At 36.8% G+C, this 16,238-nt stretch overlaps 1 protein-coding gene across 2 annotated transcripts in view; it reads right to left on the bottom strand.

Moving 5' to 3' along the window:
• LOC128511888 (astrotactin-2-like) overlaps positions 1-16,238 on the bottom strand; it is a 434,725-nt gene that overhangs the window by 108,580 nt on the left and 309,907 nt on the right. For both annotated transcript variants that reach the window (XM_053484912.1, XM_053484914.1), the window contains exons 12-13: positions 9,991-10,157; positions 7,362-7,550 (exon numbers count right to left, since the gene is read on the bottom strand). In XM_053484912.1, coding sequence (XP_053340887.1) covers positions 7,362-7,550; positions 9,991-10,157 — 356 coding nt within the window. The remainder of the gene's footprint in view (positions 1-7,361; positions 7,551-9,990; positions 10,158-16,238) is intronic.

Here is a 16,238-nt window from a genome sequence, read left to right as displayed (position 1 = left end):
ATCAAAGCAAATACATACCGTGCACATTTGCATATTCATAACATTAGGATTTTCAACCAATATCAAAATGTTGGTAATTCTTTGATTTGATGCTTTTGTTCATGTCTTTATTTACAGTAGTGTTTGATAAAGCATTACATTTCTCAACAGAATAAACATTTGTTCAGAAACAACGAATCTATTCTACTTCTACGTGCACATGTTCCTGTTTGCACCATTTCATTTTACATAATCTGTTCCTATCGGAATGACGAGCCGCTAACATATTGCGTTGTGTGTAGTTATTACAATAAGCAATTTGTATTTCCTGTGTAAAATCTTTTAGTTCCCACATTACGCTCGAGCGCACTAACTAGACTTCAAGCTTGGGTTTGTGTCGAGATGTTCAGAACGCTTTCAAGTTAGGATTATTGCCTCGGGGTGTGCGCGCGCTCTCTCTCTCTCTCTACTTGGCTCAACTATATTATCTTTTGTGAAGCAAATACTACTGTACAGCACTTATTAACAATTCATAATGCATAAGACACTAAAACAATTATTCCTGCATCAACATATTTAAAGTAAGGGCAGAATTTCAATAAATAACTTGAACAAAAATAAATAATGGAATGTAAATAATATGTTTATTTTAAGATCATTAAATAGAAATAGTGAAGGTGCGTTTACAAGCTTATTTTATGGCAGTAAAAGACAAAGTGATATTAAAAAGTAAGAGATACACAAGGTCATGTGTAATGCATTACATTAACATAAACAATCATAAAACTTACGATGCCTTACCAATTTTTTTTTATATTATTATATTTATTTATAATAATTAAATAAGTAAACAAATATTTATTATGATTTATTACAAATTAAATATATATATATATATATATATATATATATATATATATATAATTTTTCATATTTCATAATTTTTCATTTTCATATTCTTTCATTTTTAAGTATACAAAAGGAGGTGTTCACCTGCTTAAAAAGTTTTCTTTTTTTTTTTATTCCTTTTAATATGAATCAGGACTTTTTAAATTTATTTATAAATTCTTTTTTTTCCTGATTGTAAGACAAATCCAGTGAAATAAAGGAATAAAAAGAAATCTGAACAAGTCAGACTGCACATTCGATATTGATAATAAAAAAGCAGCTTTTGTGTAAGTTGTTAAAGTTGAAAAAAAAAACAACAACAACAACAACCAAAAAGTAAAGGGGAAAAAAGATCATCATATGTCAGAATTTTTTTTTTTTTATATTGCAGCTAAAAAAAAAGAGAAAACAAGAATGAAAGGAATAATAGAGAAAAAGAAAAACCTCTCTGTATTTGTTGTCAGCTGTGCCAAAGAGAGCTCATTGTGAAAAGTGTTATTTCATTTTGGAAGCGAGAGTGCTATTTGGCAGGCTCTTATTTTTTTGTCATCTTTTTGCTGTAAGAAAGCCCGTGTGCCTGAGCGCAAATCGAGCACCGCGGCTCGTCCACGTCCTCATGCTGTTCGGGGTTCAGATTGGACCAGACCCACACAGGGACACGAGTCATCATTGCTTGATGGATGACACTCATTCCTGATGTTCTGTCCTTTTTTGTGGACTCTGTATAGGGCAAGGCGAGCACTGTTCAAGGGAAATGACGCTGGATTACAGGTCATGACAATAACGGTCAGTCATTCATCAAGCACGAGTGGAGCTTTGGAAAATAAAATTTCCGCCTGTGTGTTTTTTTTTTTTTTTTTTTAAAGCTGCAGAAGGCGTAAAGGTTGGGATTTAAAAACCAAACAACAACAAAAAAAATTTTATGGAAATTCAATTTGTTTCTGAATGAAAATGTCTGGAATCAGATGTTAATGTTATAAAAACATATAAACCATCAAACAGTGCATCAGATATCGCTAGAGGGTCAAAACCAAAATGGTGGACCGGGTTGAAAAAAAAAAAAAAGTGCGCCTTCTTCATAAGAACGCGTCAGACCATTCAGCTCACCAAATGGTGAAACTTGCGGGCGACTTGGGGCACGAAATCCTGCCTCATCCATCCTACTACCCCGACCTCGCATCCAGTGACCTCTTCCTCTTCCATCACTTCGGGAAACCACTTTGTGGCAGGCATTTGATGATGACAAGGCCAAAAAGAGGGCTTCTTCGAAGACGGTCTCCACCAACTCATCCAACGTTCGGAGAACAATTTCATGACAGCCTCTCATAAAGAAATCAATGAGGCTAAATTTGTACAATTTGAAAACCAAACAAACAAAAATGATAATTGCCAGAAACATGTGCGAAAGAACAAACTATCTAAGTACTGTATCTCATTCTATCTCAATTATTGAACATCTCATTACAGTGACACTTGTAGGACAGTCGGAATATCTTAGGCAGCGAGTGAGCCGTCTGGTCTCAAAGTTGATGTGGTGAAAGCAGGAACTTGTATCCATATATATCCAAATTGTGATATACAGTAGAGACAACTGTGTTAGAGCTCAGTGGTTAAGGCATTGGACAACGGTTCGGAAGATCCCAGGTTCAAACCCCACAACCACCAAGTTACCACTGTTGGGCCCTTGAGCAAGGCCCTTAACCCTCAACTGCTCAGATGTGTAATGAGATAAAAATGTAAGTCGCTCTGGATAAGAGCGTCTGCCAAAAATGCCTAAATGTAAATGTAATGCAAGGAAGGACAACCAGTGACATTGATGCACAAGAAGGGGAGCCAGCAGAGTCCTGGGATACTGTCCAGAGAGATTCCCAGATCTCAGCTTGAGGGAGTACAGTTAACAAGTCTGCTTCATGGAAGCTCCAATGCACAACTTACACACACACACTTTTAGCGATCTGTGTAAATGGCTTAGTCCACAAGACTACACAATTAGAGAGGTGGATTAAATCATGTAATGTATACTGTAAGATATATAAGGCTAAGACTACTCAAGTGAAAAAAAGGAGGGTTAAACATCATGACATCGCACTGTGGCCTACATCCGGTCCTCCTGACAAACATCTCCAAACAATGCGACAGAGTGCATTCTCTAATCTCACCACATTAATCTTCCTCCACACTGAAACTCCGGTTATTAATAAACCCAAACAAAACAAGCAAAAGTGTCAGGCTTTCTAATGAGAACGCAGTGCTTCGGCGATGCCGGTGCGATCTGTTCAAATAAAAAGCAGAAAGAGCTGTGATCTGTTAAAATGAGAAACGAAAGTGTGACAGATATGTGTGTGGCTGCGTGTGCCTGTGTGTGTGTGTGTGTGTGTGTGTTTGTTTGTGTGTCTAGACCAAGGTTGAAGACTGACTGGAAATAACTCGATAGCTATTATCAGCGCGTGTGTCGGTGAAGACGGCCCGTCTGAGACAAAAACTAATGTACCAGGGTCAGTTTCACTTTCTATGATGATTTAAGTGACAAAGTGATGCGTGACATACTGTAAGTCCCGAGGACCTCAGGAACCATTGTCGGTGTTTATATCATGGCGGCTGCTTTTAATTAGTGTAATAGTATATTATATCATCTGAGAAGCTGTCTGCGCTAATCTTTGACGGTGTTGTGCAGCATTTCTTTTGCTTAAGTATTCCCTAATACGATTACATGGCTTGCTTAATTCCCTGGGATTCTTTAAGAAATAGTCATCTGAATTCAACTTTAAATACCTTTGGATTCCGAAATCCTAATCAATTTTCATTCTTGGCATTATATTTTTTATTACGAACAGTGAATAGCTCAAAACATTACAACTTTAAAAAAAAAAAAAGAAAAAGAGGAATGAGGTGCTTTAACTTTCGCTCTGCTTCATGTCTCATGCACGATTCAGCATCCGTTTATGTTCTAGTGACTACATTCAGAGTTTCATGGCCGTGCTTTATCTGGTCCATAATGACCGAGCTACTTCTAATCCGCACTTGTTTATTCAAAGACGGTTCATTTAAAGCTGCCTATATTAGCATTATTACTAGCTTAGGCTAGCTCATGTAAATAACCTTGAGTTAGTCTTTGTACTGATGCCTTTTAAAACTACCATATTTTCAGTGAAAAAAAAAAAAGACGATGAAATATAAACGATTTTGCCACTGAGTTGTACTTTGTCCCTGGCTAAAAAGGCGCAGTTGAAAAACATTTCATAGTTTGGATTTCTAAGAGAAAATTGTTTGGCATAAAAAAGTATTTTCTATTAAGTTCATATCTGTGTTATTATAAATCTACAGTATTTGTAAGTTAATAACGATGCTTCAAGTGCATGAAATGATTACAGTGTAACTTTGCATGTGGTAGTGCTAAGATATACAGTATTTATATATTTTTTATATTAAAGATCATTTATACCTAATAACAGACTGAAATTATAAAGCAACTGTAGAATTTATTAACAACTACTGTATAAAAACAAATAAACCGTCACCTAATTACAAACAGAATAACTTCCTCATTATATTGGACTGAACTTTAAAGTATTTGTTGGCACTTAATTAACCAAGTTAATTACAAAGACTACAAAAAGTCACATATAAATTATGACAATTAATTTGTAAATTTTGGATGTAGTATATTTTTTCAATAAATAAATGAATAAATAAAGAGAGAAATGAAGTAAAAGAATATTAATGTGTTTGCAATGCAATGTTATTAATGTTCTATACCCGTTAATAAATCAAATCGGATTCAAAAAGGATTCGTAGGTGATTATAAAACATAAATAGTGATTTGTAATAATTATGCTTCACATCACATAGTGTTATCAGAAACAAGGAGAACATATATACATATGTATGTACAAGTATACATGTTACTGAGTAATTACATTTTTCATTTTAATCCTATAACTTCAATTTATTGCAAATTCTTGTATTTTTTGTATACTTTTAATATGTAGTATAATTATATTTTACGCCTATATTAAAAAAATTATTATATTTAAAATAACTTCTTTTTATATTATTAGAATTACATTTTTCTATGTTTAGATTACATATACAGTTATGGTCATATAGGAATTTCACAGCATGGACGTGCTGTGGATGGTTGTGTATGTGACAAATTTTAATTTGAGTTTTAAGCTATTAATAAGTTACTTACAGATACTAGTATACAACATTACTGTATCGGACAACCATATTATTTGTATTTCATTCCATATTTAAAATTGCAAAAATTGTTTCATGGTTATCTTACGATGCATTATAAATGCATTTAATATACAGTTTCAGAGTTTAAAAGTTTAATAGTTTAACAGTTTATTGCTTAATAAAACATTTCCTGCAGGGGTTGTTAAATGGACTACTCTCTACCCTGCGACACTTTTGTCGGCCACCGCTTGGGTTCAAGACCTGGCCCGCATCAGTTACATGCAAATTTTGTAATGCGCTTTAACCGGTTAACCCGAGTTAACCTTGAAAATGAGCCGCAAAAACTAGTAACGAAAGGAAACATACCAAATACTGAATTAAGAATATGATTAATCATAATATCATTCGTCTGGGGGGAAAAGTGGTCTAGCGTGAATAAAACTAGCCGTTTCTTTAACAGCTGTTTAACTTGTCCCTGATTCATAGCCTCCTTTACTTCTATAAACTAGCATGGTTCCCAGGAATAATCACAGCCGCATCCGTGCCAGTATCCAGCGCATAAATGTCGAAACCGTACGACACAGTGAATAAATCCCAGTGCCGGATCTGAGCCAAAGCCAGACAGAAAGCCTCAGCGTGTAAGATTGTAGAGGTCTCACATCACACGCAACATTCGTCTTGATTATCCGAGAGACTGGAATGGCTTTTTAAAGGCTTAACAGTGCTGGGATTAAGTCGTACACATAACATTTAGGACTATGCTTTAATTCACAGAGCATCAATTCACGGTTTCTTCTTGTATCTATATCTCAATCTTATATTAAGAAAATGTAGTTAAATTTAATTACATCCAAGATCTTTTTTCTATTTGCTAAGATATCACTTGCAGTTAGTTTCCTTTAACTGAACATATTTACTGATTCTTACTGTGGCCCAGAAGGGCAAATCATCTTTCCCGTATATGTGTATGTTTTTTCCCTTATAAATGTATTTTTTTCCCTTGTAAATGTGTGAGACCTGTCTTTCTCCTGTATTTTGCAAGCTAAATGCTAATGCGCAAAGGACTATGGGAGTGAGGTCAAAAGGTAACTGAAGACGGAACCTTATCAGTGTTACGCGTTAAAATGCCCCCCGCCCTCGGATTGTCCCCCTACATAATCTCTATCAAATAATATATTAGAACATAAATTCGTAGGTTTATGATTTACAAATCACAAATTACACCTAAAATAAGAAATATAATAAAAATCCGTGGCAGGGGGTGGGGGGTGTTGTCCGTGTTGGCCTCGAAATCCCAAAATGCCTTGCGCATTAGCTTTAGCTTTTAGCTTGCAAAATACGGGAGAAAGAGAGTTCTCACACAGAAAAAAAGTAGTTGTGCACAAACAGGAAAAAGCACACATTTACAAGGGAAAAAAACAATAATGGGGGAAAAAACATACACATATACGGGAAAGATGATTTGCCCTTCTGGGCCACCGTAGATTTCGTCAATGTTACACATAATTAATATATCACAATTATTAAGCTACAACTTCATGAAACAACTTCCTGTAGTTTAAATAATTGATCCTGAATAAGCATTTTATACCTTTATAGATGTTTCTCTATGTAGCCCTATGAACATTTGTAAGAGACAGTAACTATTTTGCTGACATTTCTTATGTTGTATTAATTCTGCAGTAATTAAAATTCTCATGTTTAGACATTCTCCAAAAAAAAATATATATATATTATGTCGTTTGTGCTTTTCTCATTTTTGTTTTGCCTGAGGTTTAAACAAGCAATTTTAAGCAACTCTATTGTCACCTCATATAGAGCGCTGCTCAACTCTGCTCAGTTCTTCCCCATTCTGCTGTTCTCTGGGCGTCCATTAAAGAGCTACAGTAAATGAGTAGCTACATACTGTATTACTGCCTAACCTAGATTTCCTTGGCTCCTAAGAGGAACTACTGTAGGTTACCAGTTATGGAGGACCTAGACTTCTTCAGCTTTTCATTTTTACGTCGCTAAATACGTCGCAAATGTCATAGTGATTTAAAAGTGATTAAATGATCTAACACGTTTTTTCCCTTTTTATGTTCAGCAGAAATGCAGATGGGAACAGAATGTGGGAAATGCTTGTTAAGGTCACAGACATCAATGTTCCTGGTCCCTGGTTTTAGATTGAATTGAAAAATGCACTTCCACAAAGGGGTGTTCATTTAAAGCTACAGACACTGAACCCGCGTGCTCGGAAAAGGAGTGAAATAAAGAAAACTAAGCAGCCAGAACACGGAATCCGACCTTTAAACGAATCTCTTGCCGCTTACCGGAAGGTCATCTGGAACACTTGACCCAGGTTGACTTCTTGTGTCTTGTTGTTGTAGCCGTGCAGCATTTCATTGAAGAGTGTGTCGTTGAAGCGAGAGTCCTGTTTAGGACACTTGGGTCCTTCGCAGTTATCAGCCAGGAGAAGGCAGGAGCGTCCATCTGCTGCCAGCTTGTATTCCTGCACACACCTGAGTACACATACACACACACAAAAAAAAGCCAAATGCCTTGGTGAGTAGGGACCTTCTGGCACACTGAAGGAGAACAGCGCAGTATGGGACTACAGATAAGATGTAATTTTGAATGTAGCTGCGAGCGCTGACTGTCGTGACTGAGCACGAAATGAAAGGAGCTTTTTTAGAGAACTCGGCAGAATTTGGAAAGTTCTCATTTCTCAGGATGTAATAAACACAATCATTGGGGGTGGATTTATACCAGGACTTAAAGAGCTGTGCGGGTCTCAAGGGCTTAAGTCTTCTGTGTGGTTATGTTTTCTTTTTGTTTGGATATTAGTTTTGAGTAGGAGAATGGAAATTCAGCGGGGTTTGTTTATCTACTGCTTTAAATGGATGAATCATATAGTGCAGGAACACTGTGCTTTAATACTGTATAAGGGTTGACCTACTGCCATGGGGTGATTATTTTCCTCCACTCACTCCAGGCTTTTAGACTGACTATAGGTGCGAGTACATGCTTTTCAGTCCTTGTTTATCCAGACTACAGTCCTACAGTAATAGTCAGAACAGGAACTATCGATAGTATAGATACTGAAATCGATACCGTAATGAGTAGCCTATTCGCTTTTCAATTTGGGATGCCATGAAAAATGCTGTCCAGCTCTGTTTATGTTTCCTGTATAATGTATAGTGGCTATAAAATAAAAAAGAATGTTTATTGGCGTGGTAATGTACATTACACTGAGCGTATATCTTAGCATTTAAAATATTCCTGAATCTACGTAGGTAAAGTTTTTATTTTAATTAAGTTTACAGCAAATCGAATCAAAGATTATTATATTTAGCTGAACGTTACAACAATTTTTTTGTTGTTTTACTGGCAGATGATTTTGTTTCTTTTAAAAAATATATACATAATATATATAAAGTGCCTGGAAAAAAAGTATTCGTACCCCTTGAAACCATGAAGAACCACATTTTGTCATGTTACAACCGCTAACGTAAATGTATTTACAGTACTGGGATTTCATTTGATACACCAACACAAAGTGGGACACAACTGTAAAATGGAAGGAAAATGATAAATGATTTTCAATATTTTTTACAAATAAAAATCTGAAAAACGTGGTATGTCTTCATATTCAGCTCCCTTTACTCTGATCCCTCTAACTAAAAATCCACTAGAACCGATTGCCTTCAGGAGTCACATAATTAGTGAATAGAGTCCACCTGTGTGTAATTTAATTTTAGTATAAATACAGCTGTTCAGTGAAGCCCTTAGAGGTTTGTTAGAGAACATTAGTGAACAAACAGCATCATGAAGCTCCAAGAAACACACCAGACAGATCAGGGATAAAGTTGTGGAGAAGTTTAAAATTTGGTTAGGATATAAAAAAATATCCCAAGCTTTGACAATCTAATGGAGCGCTGTTTAATCGATCATCTGAAAATGGAAAGAGTATGGCACAACTGCAAACCTACCAAGACATGGCCGTCCACCTAAATCTGAGGCCAAAGCAAGGAGAGCATTAATCGGAGAAGCAGCCAAGAGGCTCATGGGAAATTGGGGAGGAGGTGCAGAGATCCACAGCTTAGGTGGGAGAATCTGTCCAAAGGACAACTTTTAGTCGTGGCTGCCACAAATCTGGCCTTTATGGAAGAGTGACAAGAAGAAAGCCGTTAAGCCATAAGTAGTCCCGTTTGTAGTCTGCGACAAGTAGGGATGCTTTACTTTAGCAGGGACGGGATGGATAAAGCCAAATATAAGACAATTTTAGAGGAAAAAAGACATGAGACTTCACCCTCCAGCAGGACATCAACCTTAAACATACTTCCCAAACCACAGTGAAATGGTGTAGATCAAAGCATACTCGTGTTAGAACGGTCCAGACCTAAATCCAATTAGGAATCTGTGGCAAGACTTGACAATTGCATTTAATTTAATCTGACTGAGCTTAAGCTACTTTGCAAAGAAGAATAGGAAAAAAAAAATACTGTCTAAATGTGCAAAGCTGGTAGAGACTTAAGGCAAAAGACAGTGAAAGGTGGTTGTAGAAAGTATTGACTGGGAGGTGAGGAATGTGATGTCAAGGTCTTTTTGGTCGAAAAAGGTTAGCTTCAATAAAAGAAAATGAAAAATAATACAAGATTACATCATAATGCAGATATTTCAAAGCACCAGCAGTGTTATGTGATATCAGATGTTGGTTTTTACCAGTATACAGTAAGTACGTACATGTCTGTGTTATTGGGACGTTACTGATACCAGTATTGGCACTCAGGTCTTCCTACTTTGGATTGTTCATATCAAAGCTTTGCAAAATACTTGCAAACTCTAGATTTTTCCTATGAGGATGATCGATGTGTACTCGTATGTACTTGTTTTTGATGCCAGGGAAGATTTACAGTTCAGAAGTGAAACTACATTCACCGGGTGTCTGGGTGTTCTCACCCGCAGAACATGAGCACGTTGTTGGAGGTGGGATCGTCCGGCAGGGGCACAAGCTGCTGAAGACACAGTTGCTCACAGCCACCGTTGAACCCATCCGAACAGTCTGTACCCATGGAGTAGTCATAGCAACCGGATCCGTCCTTCATAGGCCGCAAGCCTTCGGGACACTGTGCAGGAATCAGAAAGACACAAAGGAAAAGACAGTGAGCAACCATGAAAGGAGCAAAGGGTTGATATGTCTGTCTGAGGATATACAGTGCCATCAGGATGTTATTATAAGATAAACAAGACTAATAATGGGGTTCATACAGAAAAAAAAAAAATTCTATAAACATTTTGTGTATATAACTGAAAATAACTTACAGTACATATAAAGTTCCTTTTCTTTCCCCTCTAAAAACATATATCATGATAATAGACCTGCCTGAAATGGCTAAAATGACATGCCTTAAAAGGAATAAATAAACGCTTTCAGTCTGCAGAAACCAAATATGATTGTCTAGACACCATAAAATCAGTTTGTTATTCATCACCATGGAGGTAAATCAAAAAGCTTTCAACACACACACAATAAAAGCAAATGTGTATTGTGCTAAAATGTATATTTTTATTTATTTTTCAAAATAACTATAATAAAAAAACAAAGTTTCTGGAACAGTTTAAAATGTCCAGGACACACGCAGAGAGATAGAAAGAGCAGAGCCTATGATTTACTGTAGTTATGCAGCATTTCTATATGATCGAGAAATAAAAATACAAATTCTCTAAACTTTGAGAAATTTGTCTATTCTCACTCACTCACTCACTCATCGTCGTCTATACCACTTTATTCTGTATTCGGGGCCTGGAGGCTATCCCAGGAGACTTAGGGCACAAGGCGGGGTACAGCCTGGACAGGGTGCCAATCCACCGAAAGGGAGCACACACACACAGACACACACTACGGACAATTTCAGGAACAGCAATTAGCCTAAGCTTCATGTCTTTGGACTGTAGGAGGAAACTGGCGTACCCAGAGAAAACCCACCAAGCACGGGGAGAACATGCAAACTCCATGCACACAGAGACGGGATTCAAACCTGGCCGGGAATCGAACCCGGACCCTGGAGGTGCAAGGCGATAGTGCTAATCTAAAATCTATTGTACTGTAGTAGTGGATTGCAAAATACAAAATACTAATACTACTACTAGAACCTTGTTTTAAATTAAGAAATAGATATTTCTGAACAAAATTATAAATGAAGGAACAAAGTGTAGTAGATGAGTGCTCATATGTTCATATGACCTGGATGTAAAACTAATCTACTGAATCATTCCATGAAACATTTACTAATTTATCTACATTTAGCAGCACAACTTGGTCTTTTACCAGGTTATGAAATGCCACCAGAAGCATCGTGATTAAAAGCTTCGGAGTGTCTTTTTCTGACTCCAGTCTACTGGCTTCAGCTATGAATTGACACCTCTGGGATCTTGTGATTTTCCAGCACATCTAAAAGTACTCACGCGTTGTTGCCACTTTTCCCTCCAAACTTTTAAGACTGTTAATTAACAAGGCAAGGCGTCTACTAGCTGCGGCGGGTAAACATCACCTGAGAAGAAGATTCTGACGCATGAGCGCTTACAATTAACAGAGTTAAACAGGATAAGATGCACGCTGTAGAGATAAAATATGCCGAACAGAAACGCTTGATTTAAACTTAGAACTGTCTATACGGTTATTTCGTGTCTAAATGTGCTGACTGTTTTATCCATCGAAAGCATAATATCGAGCAGGTCATGTTTGGAGTCTGTAATTGCTGACTTGATACTCTTCAGTATTTAGACATAAATCCAGAACCATTAACAGATCTTTAGTTCTTACTCTTACTCTAAGATATACATTTAAGCACAAATTAATTGCAGAAGCTACAGTAGAGTCTACAACAGATACAACAGCTTCTTTTTATACAAGAACTTCACAAGGAACCAGGTTTTGCGAGTAACTATTGTGTTACCCGAGCCTGAAATGTTATGCATTAATTTTTCTTAAGGACGTCTGGGATAACTAATTGGTCCAGATTGTTAAGGAGCCCCCAAAGAGCATCTCGCAAACAGCGAGTCATTTGTGTCTCAATGTGTTTAATCTCTGCTTGGTTCCTTCAGGTAATCATATTCCACCCGGTTCTCCCTGAAGCATCTCCGCGTTATTATACACGGGTGTCCTGATAGCAAATAAAACACAGACAAACGAAATGACGGCCGAGGCACTCGGCAGTCTGCAGCCTTCATGGGCAATTACACATTCATCACCTGATTTCCCTCCGAAGAGCCAAGTCAACGATGGGAATGAGTTATGAGCCATTATGTTCATGCCGCGTTGGAACGCAAGCATATTTTCACGCTCAGGTGGTAATATACTGCACTTGGTGTCAACACATAAATATGAATTGGTGGAAAGAAAATTACATTTTGCAAAACAAAAAAAAAAACATGCAAAATAAACAATTACACAAAGAAAAAGAAAGCAAGAATCAGGTTTCAATTCAAGTCCTATTAATTTCACTATTACTTTTTCTGGATGAGCTGCACAGCAACATACTGTAGGCAAAGGAAAGAAAGAATACACTTCGATAGCAACATTTAAGTCTGCAAAATATAAAAGTAAAAACGTCCTTTGATACCTGGCGACTCTTATCATTTTATAATAATTGTTTTCAGTACAAATTATTCTGTTTTAATAGGCTTACCACAGGTGTCTGTCTTCAAGCATCAAGTATAAATATTACCATCAGAGGTGTCAAGTAACAAAGTATAAATACTCCGTTACCTTACTTAAGTAGAAATTTTGGGTATCCATACTTTACTGGAGTAATTATTTTTCAGCCGACTTTTTACTTTTAATTTTAAAAATATCCTCATTACTCCTATTTTATTTCAGCTTGTCATTCAAAAAACAAACAAACAAAAAAATCCGGATAAATCGCGGCATCCGGATGGAGCGAATTTGATTGTGGTTGGATGAGAAGTATAAACATACCATTCCGACACCCTATTGGTTGGTACGCGATCCATCGCACCTGCACATGACGTCACGTCACACACTCCAGCAAGGACGTTTGAATAAAATAGCATTTTCGGTTGATAAGGTTGTGATAAGTAGACGAAGATGTCCGTGATAGAGACTCAAGATTCGAGGGAAATGTCACAACCAAGCACCAGCGAGGAAGGTAACAGCACCAGGAAGGGAACATATATATACATTTACACTTTTACTTGAGTAAAAAGCTTGAGTTGATACTTCGACTTCTAAAGAAGTCTTTTTTAAACCCTAGTATCTATACTTCTACAGTACTCATGTAATGAATGTGAATACTTTTGACACCACTGATTACCGTACTGAAGGCGTAAAGATTGAACGCTTGAGTTGTCTTATGAAAAGGTGCTGACTGATTGCTGGTTGCTTTATAGCCAACATTTTGTAAAATGGGCCATGCAAAGAAAATGTTAAATGTTATAAACCAGATAGTGGAAATCCAGTAACCGGCTAAGTACATGTTCACTTTTGGAAAGCCAAAAAACACGATGCCAGTTGCAACAAATGGTATCGAGTGGTGTGGCGTCCAGGTTATGTGTGAAGATGATTCTTTGTGCTCCAAGAACCACGCTTTTACAATCTAAGTGCTAGAATATTCCTAAGGGTGTCATAAGGGAAGAAAAACTCAGTACATTCAGGTCATCAGCTGACTTCATTTTGAGTCTAAACTGATCAACCCCAGATCATAACACTGTCTCCAGAGGCTTGTACAGTGGACACTATGCATGATGGGAGCATCGCTTCATGTCCTTCTCTTCTCACCCCATCACTCTGGAATAGGGACAATCTGAACTCATCAGGTCACATGACCTTTTCCCATCTCTCAAAAGTCCAGTCTTTATGCTCCCTCGCGACTGTAGCTTTTTTTATTTAATGAGTTTCACGGACAAGTGGTTTTCTTATGGACCAATCACATTATGTGTGTGGAAATGCTTTTACTTTTCCTATTAAACAAAGTTCAGATTTTTACTGTCCATTTTTACCATGCAACTTTACCAAGCATTTCTTAGCTTAGATGCACTAAGACATCCTAAATATCACTGAACTGTCCTGGTACTTGGTGTACTCTTCTGGGTACTTTTAATGGCTACAAAACTTACTGGAAACCTTTCCAAGCATAACCATTTTTAAACGTTACGAACCAGTAATTATCCAATCAACCCCAGAAAGACCCTTGAAAAACATTCACACTTAGAAAAGAGCTCTTTAAAGGTTGTTCAAGGGTTAATTGGATGCTTAAGGATGCCACTAATTAAGTGGGTCTTCTGTTTCTGTATTAATGAAAAGGTCACCAGTGTTAGCAGCTAATTAATGTACAAGCTATATATTATGGTCTGCTAGCTAGTACATGAATTATTGTAGGTGTTAGCATGGGTGACCTTTATATCTATATTGTCTAGCCAGACTGTAATCCACAATCCTGTTTTGTTTGTTTTCAGTTTTTTTCTTATTGCAGTGTTAATTTTGTAAAAACCTTAATAACTGTACTTGTTTAAATGCTAATTTGCAGTACATTCATCCTGAGCCTTGTGTCTCACTCCTGAAGCCACGCCTCTTCGTCAATCACGCTGCCCCGCTGCCCTTTAAGAGCGTCCTGTAATTGTTTCGGCATTTTCCATTTGTTCTGTTAATCCCCGCATTGATTTGATGATGGCTTGCAGTAGACACTTGATCGATACTGAGAGCTCACAGCCTGATATAGTGTTACTTTGCATTTCCAGCGCTGTGTAAATGATACTTCCTCCTCTTCTGTAGCGCTTTGCGCTTCCGGATGAGGACCAGCTTTTGCCCCAGAAGTGTGAGAAGGTAAATTTGGCCTATTTAGAATAGTGTAGACCTGGGATGAAGTGAAAGTGTTGTTACAGCTACAGTACAGTGCAAATCTTTTTTATTTTACATTTTGATTTAGTTTAAACACTGTCTGTAATTTCCACCCATCAAACCACAAATATCCATCCACCTCAACCCCCCCCCCCCCCATTTCCCTTTCCATTAATATTACATAAAATTAAATGATGCATATTAAATTAAAGCGATATAAACAAATGTTTTACCGCTGCAGGCTGCAAAATGTCTAAAGATTCAATTGATTGTTTATGTAACAGCATCTGCAGCGACCTCATTTCCCCTCTTGTCTGTTCCAACCTTTCAGCATCATCAGTATACTAATCACCGGTCTCCAATAGATATATAATTTATATATAAATATAAATTGATTTATATATATATATATATATATATATATATATATATATATATATATATATATAAATATAAATAGATTTACATATATAAAGTAAGATCAATTTAAGGTGCTCCTTAACTATTGTTACTATGCACTGTTGATTCTATGTTACCCGGACATAAACTTTACATTTCTAGCTCACATCATTTTTATCACTACCGTTTATTTTTTAATCAGCTTTAGCAGCTACAGTAGCACTGTTGACTCGAACCTTCAGGGTTGGGGGTTTCGTATCTTGCCTCCGCACTGTGTGTGCAGCGTTTGCACCCGCAGGGTTCTCCTTCCACATTTCAAAGACATGCAATATAGGCTAATTGGTGTCTCTAAAATTCCCATAGTGTGTGTGATTGAGTGTGTGAATTCACTTGTGTGCTGTAATGGGTTGGCAACCTTCATTTGCCTATTGTGCTTTACAGAAAACAATATCATGGGCTTCTGCAAATTTAAACCCTGCCCTTCATTTGTCTTAATTTACACACAATCACTGTCGGTGAAAGACACAATCTTCCTGAGACTTTTGCGCATGCACTCGCGAAATAATTTGTATTTCCAATCAGTGACTCTTTTCCTGCTGTAACAGAGCATGTTTGTCTCACTCCTGTTAGTTCTTATCTCTCTCGTTCTGCTATAACCCGTGTACATGTATCCGGTATAAGATTAAGGTACAATCCTGCACTTATTTGTTTTTGTTAAAAAAAAAAAAAAAAACATCAAAAAACATCAAATAACAATTCAAGACAAAGTGCAATTTGTAAATTTGAAAAATAGAACTGCAATAGTTTGATTTTTGAAGATCTTGTTTGAAACATACCAGAGTGCACTACAGTATTAGATAACTGGTATAGTGTGTTATAGTCTAATAGCTTAAATTCTTCCACTGTTTATTTTTTTTCTATTTATTCCTGTATTCAGTCTACTTTTTGTTTT

Source organism: Clarias gariepinus, chromosome 24, assembly GCF_024256425.1.
Source record: "Clarias gariepinus isolate MV-2021 ecotype Netherlands chromosome 24, CGAR_prim_01v2, whole genome shotgun sequence".
In the NCBI taxonomy this organism is placed as follows: Eukaryota; Metazoa; Chordata; class Actinopteri; order Siluriformes; family Clariidae; genus Clarias; species Clarias gariepinus.
The sequence above is the reverse complement of the archived record's forward strand: the minus strand, read 5'-3'. Positions and strand labels throughout refer to the sequence as shown.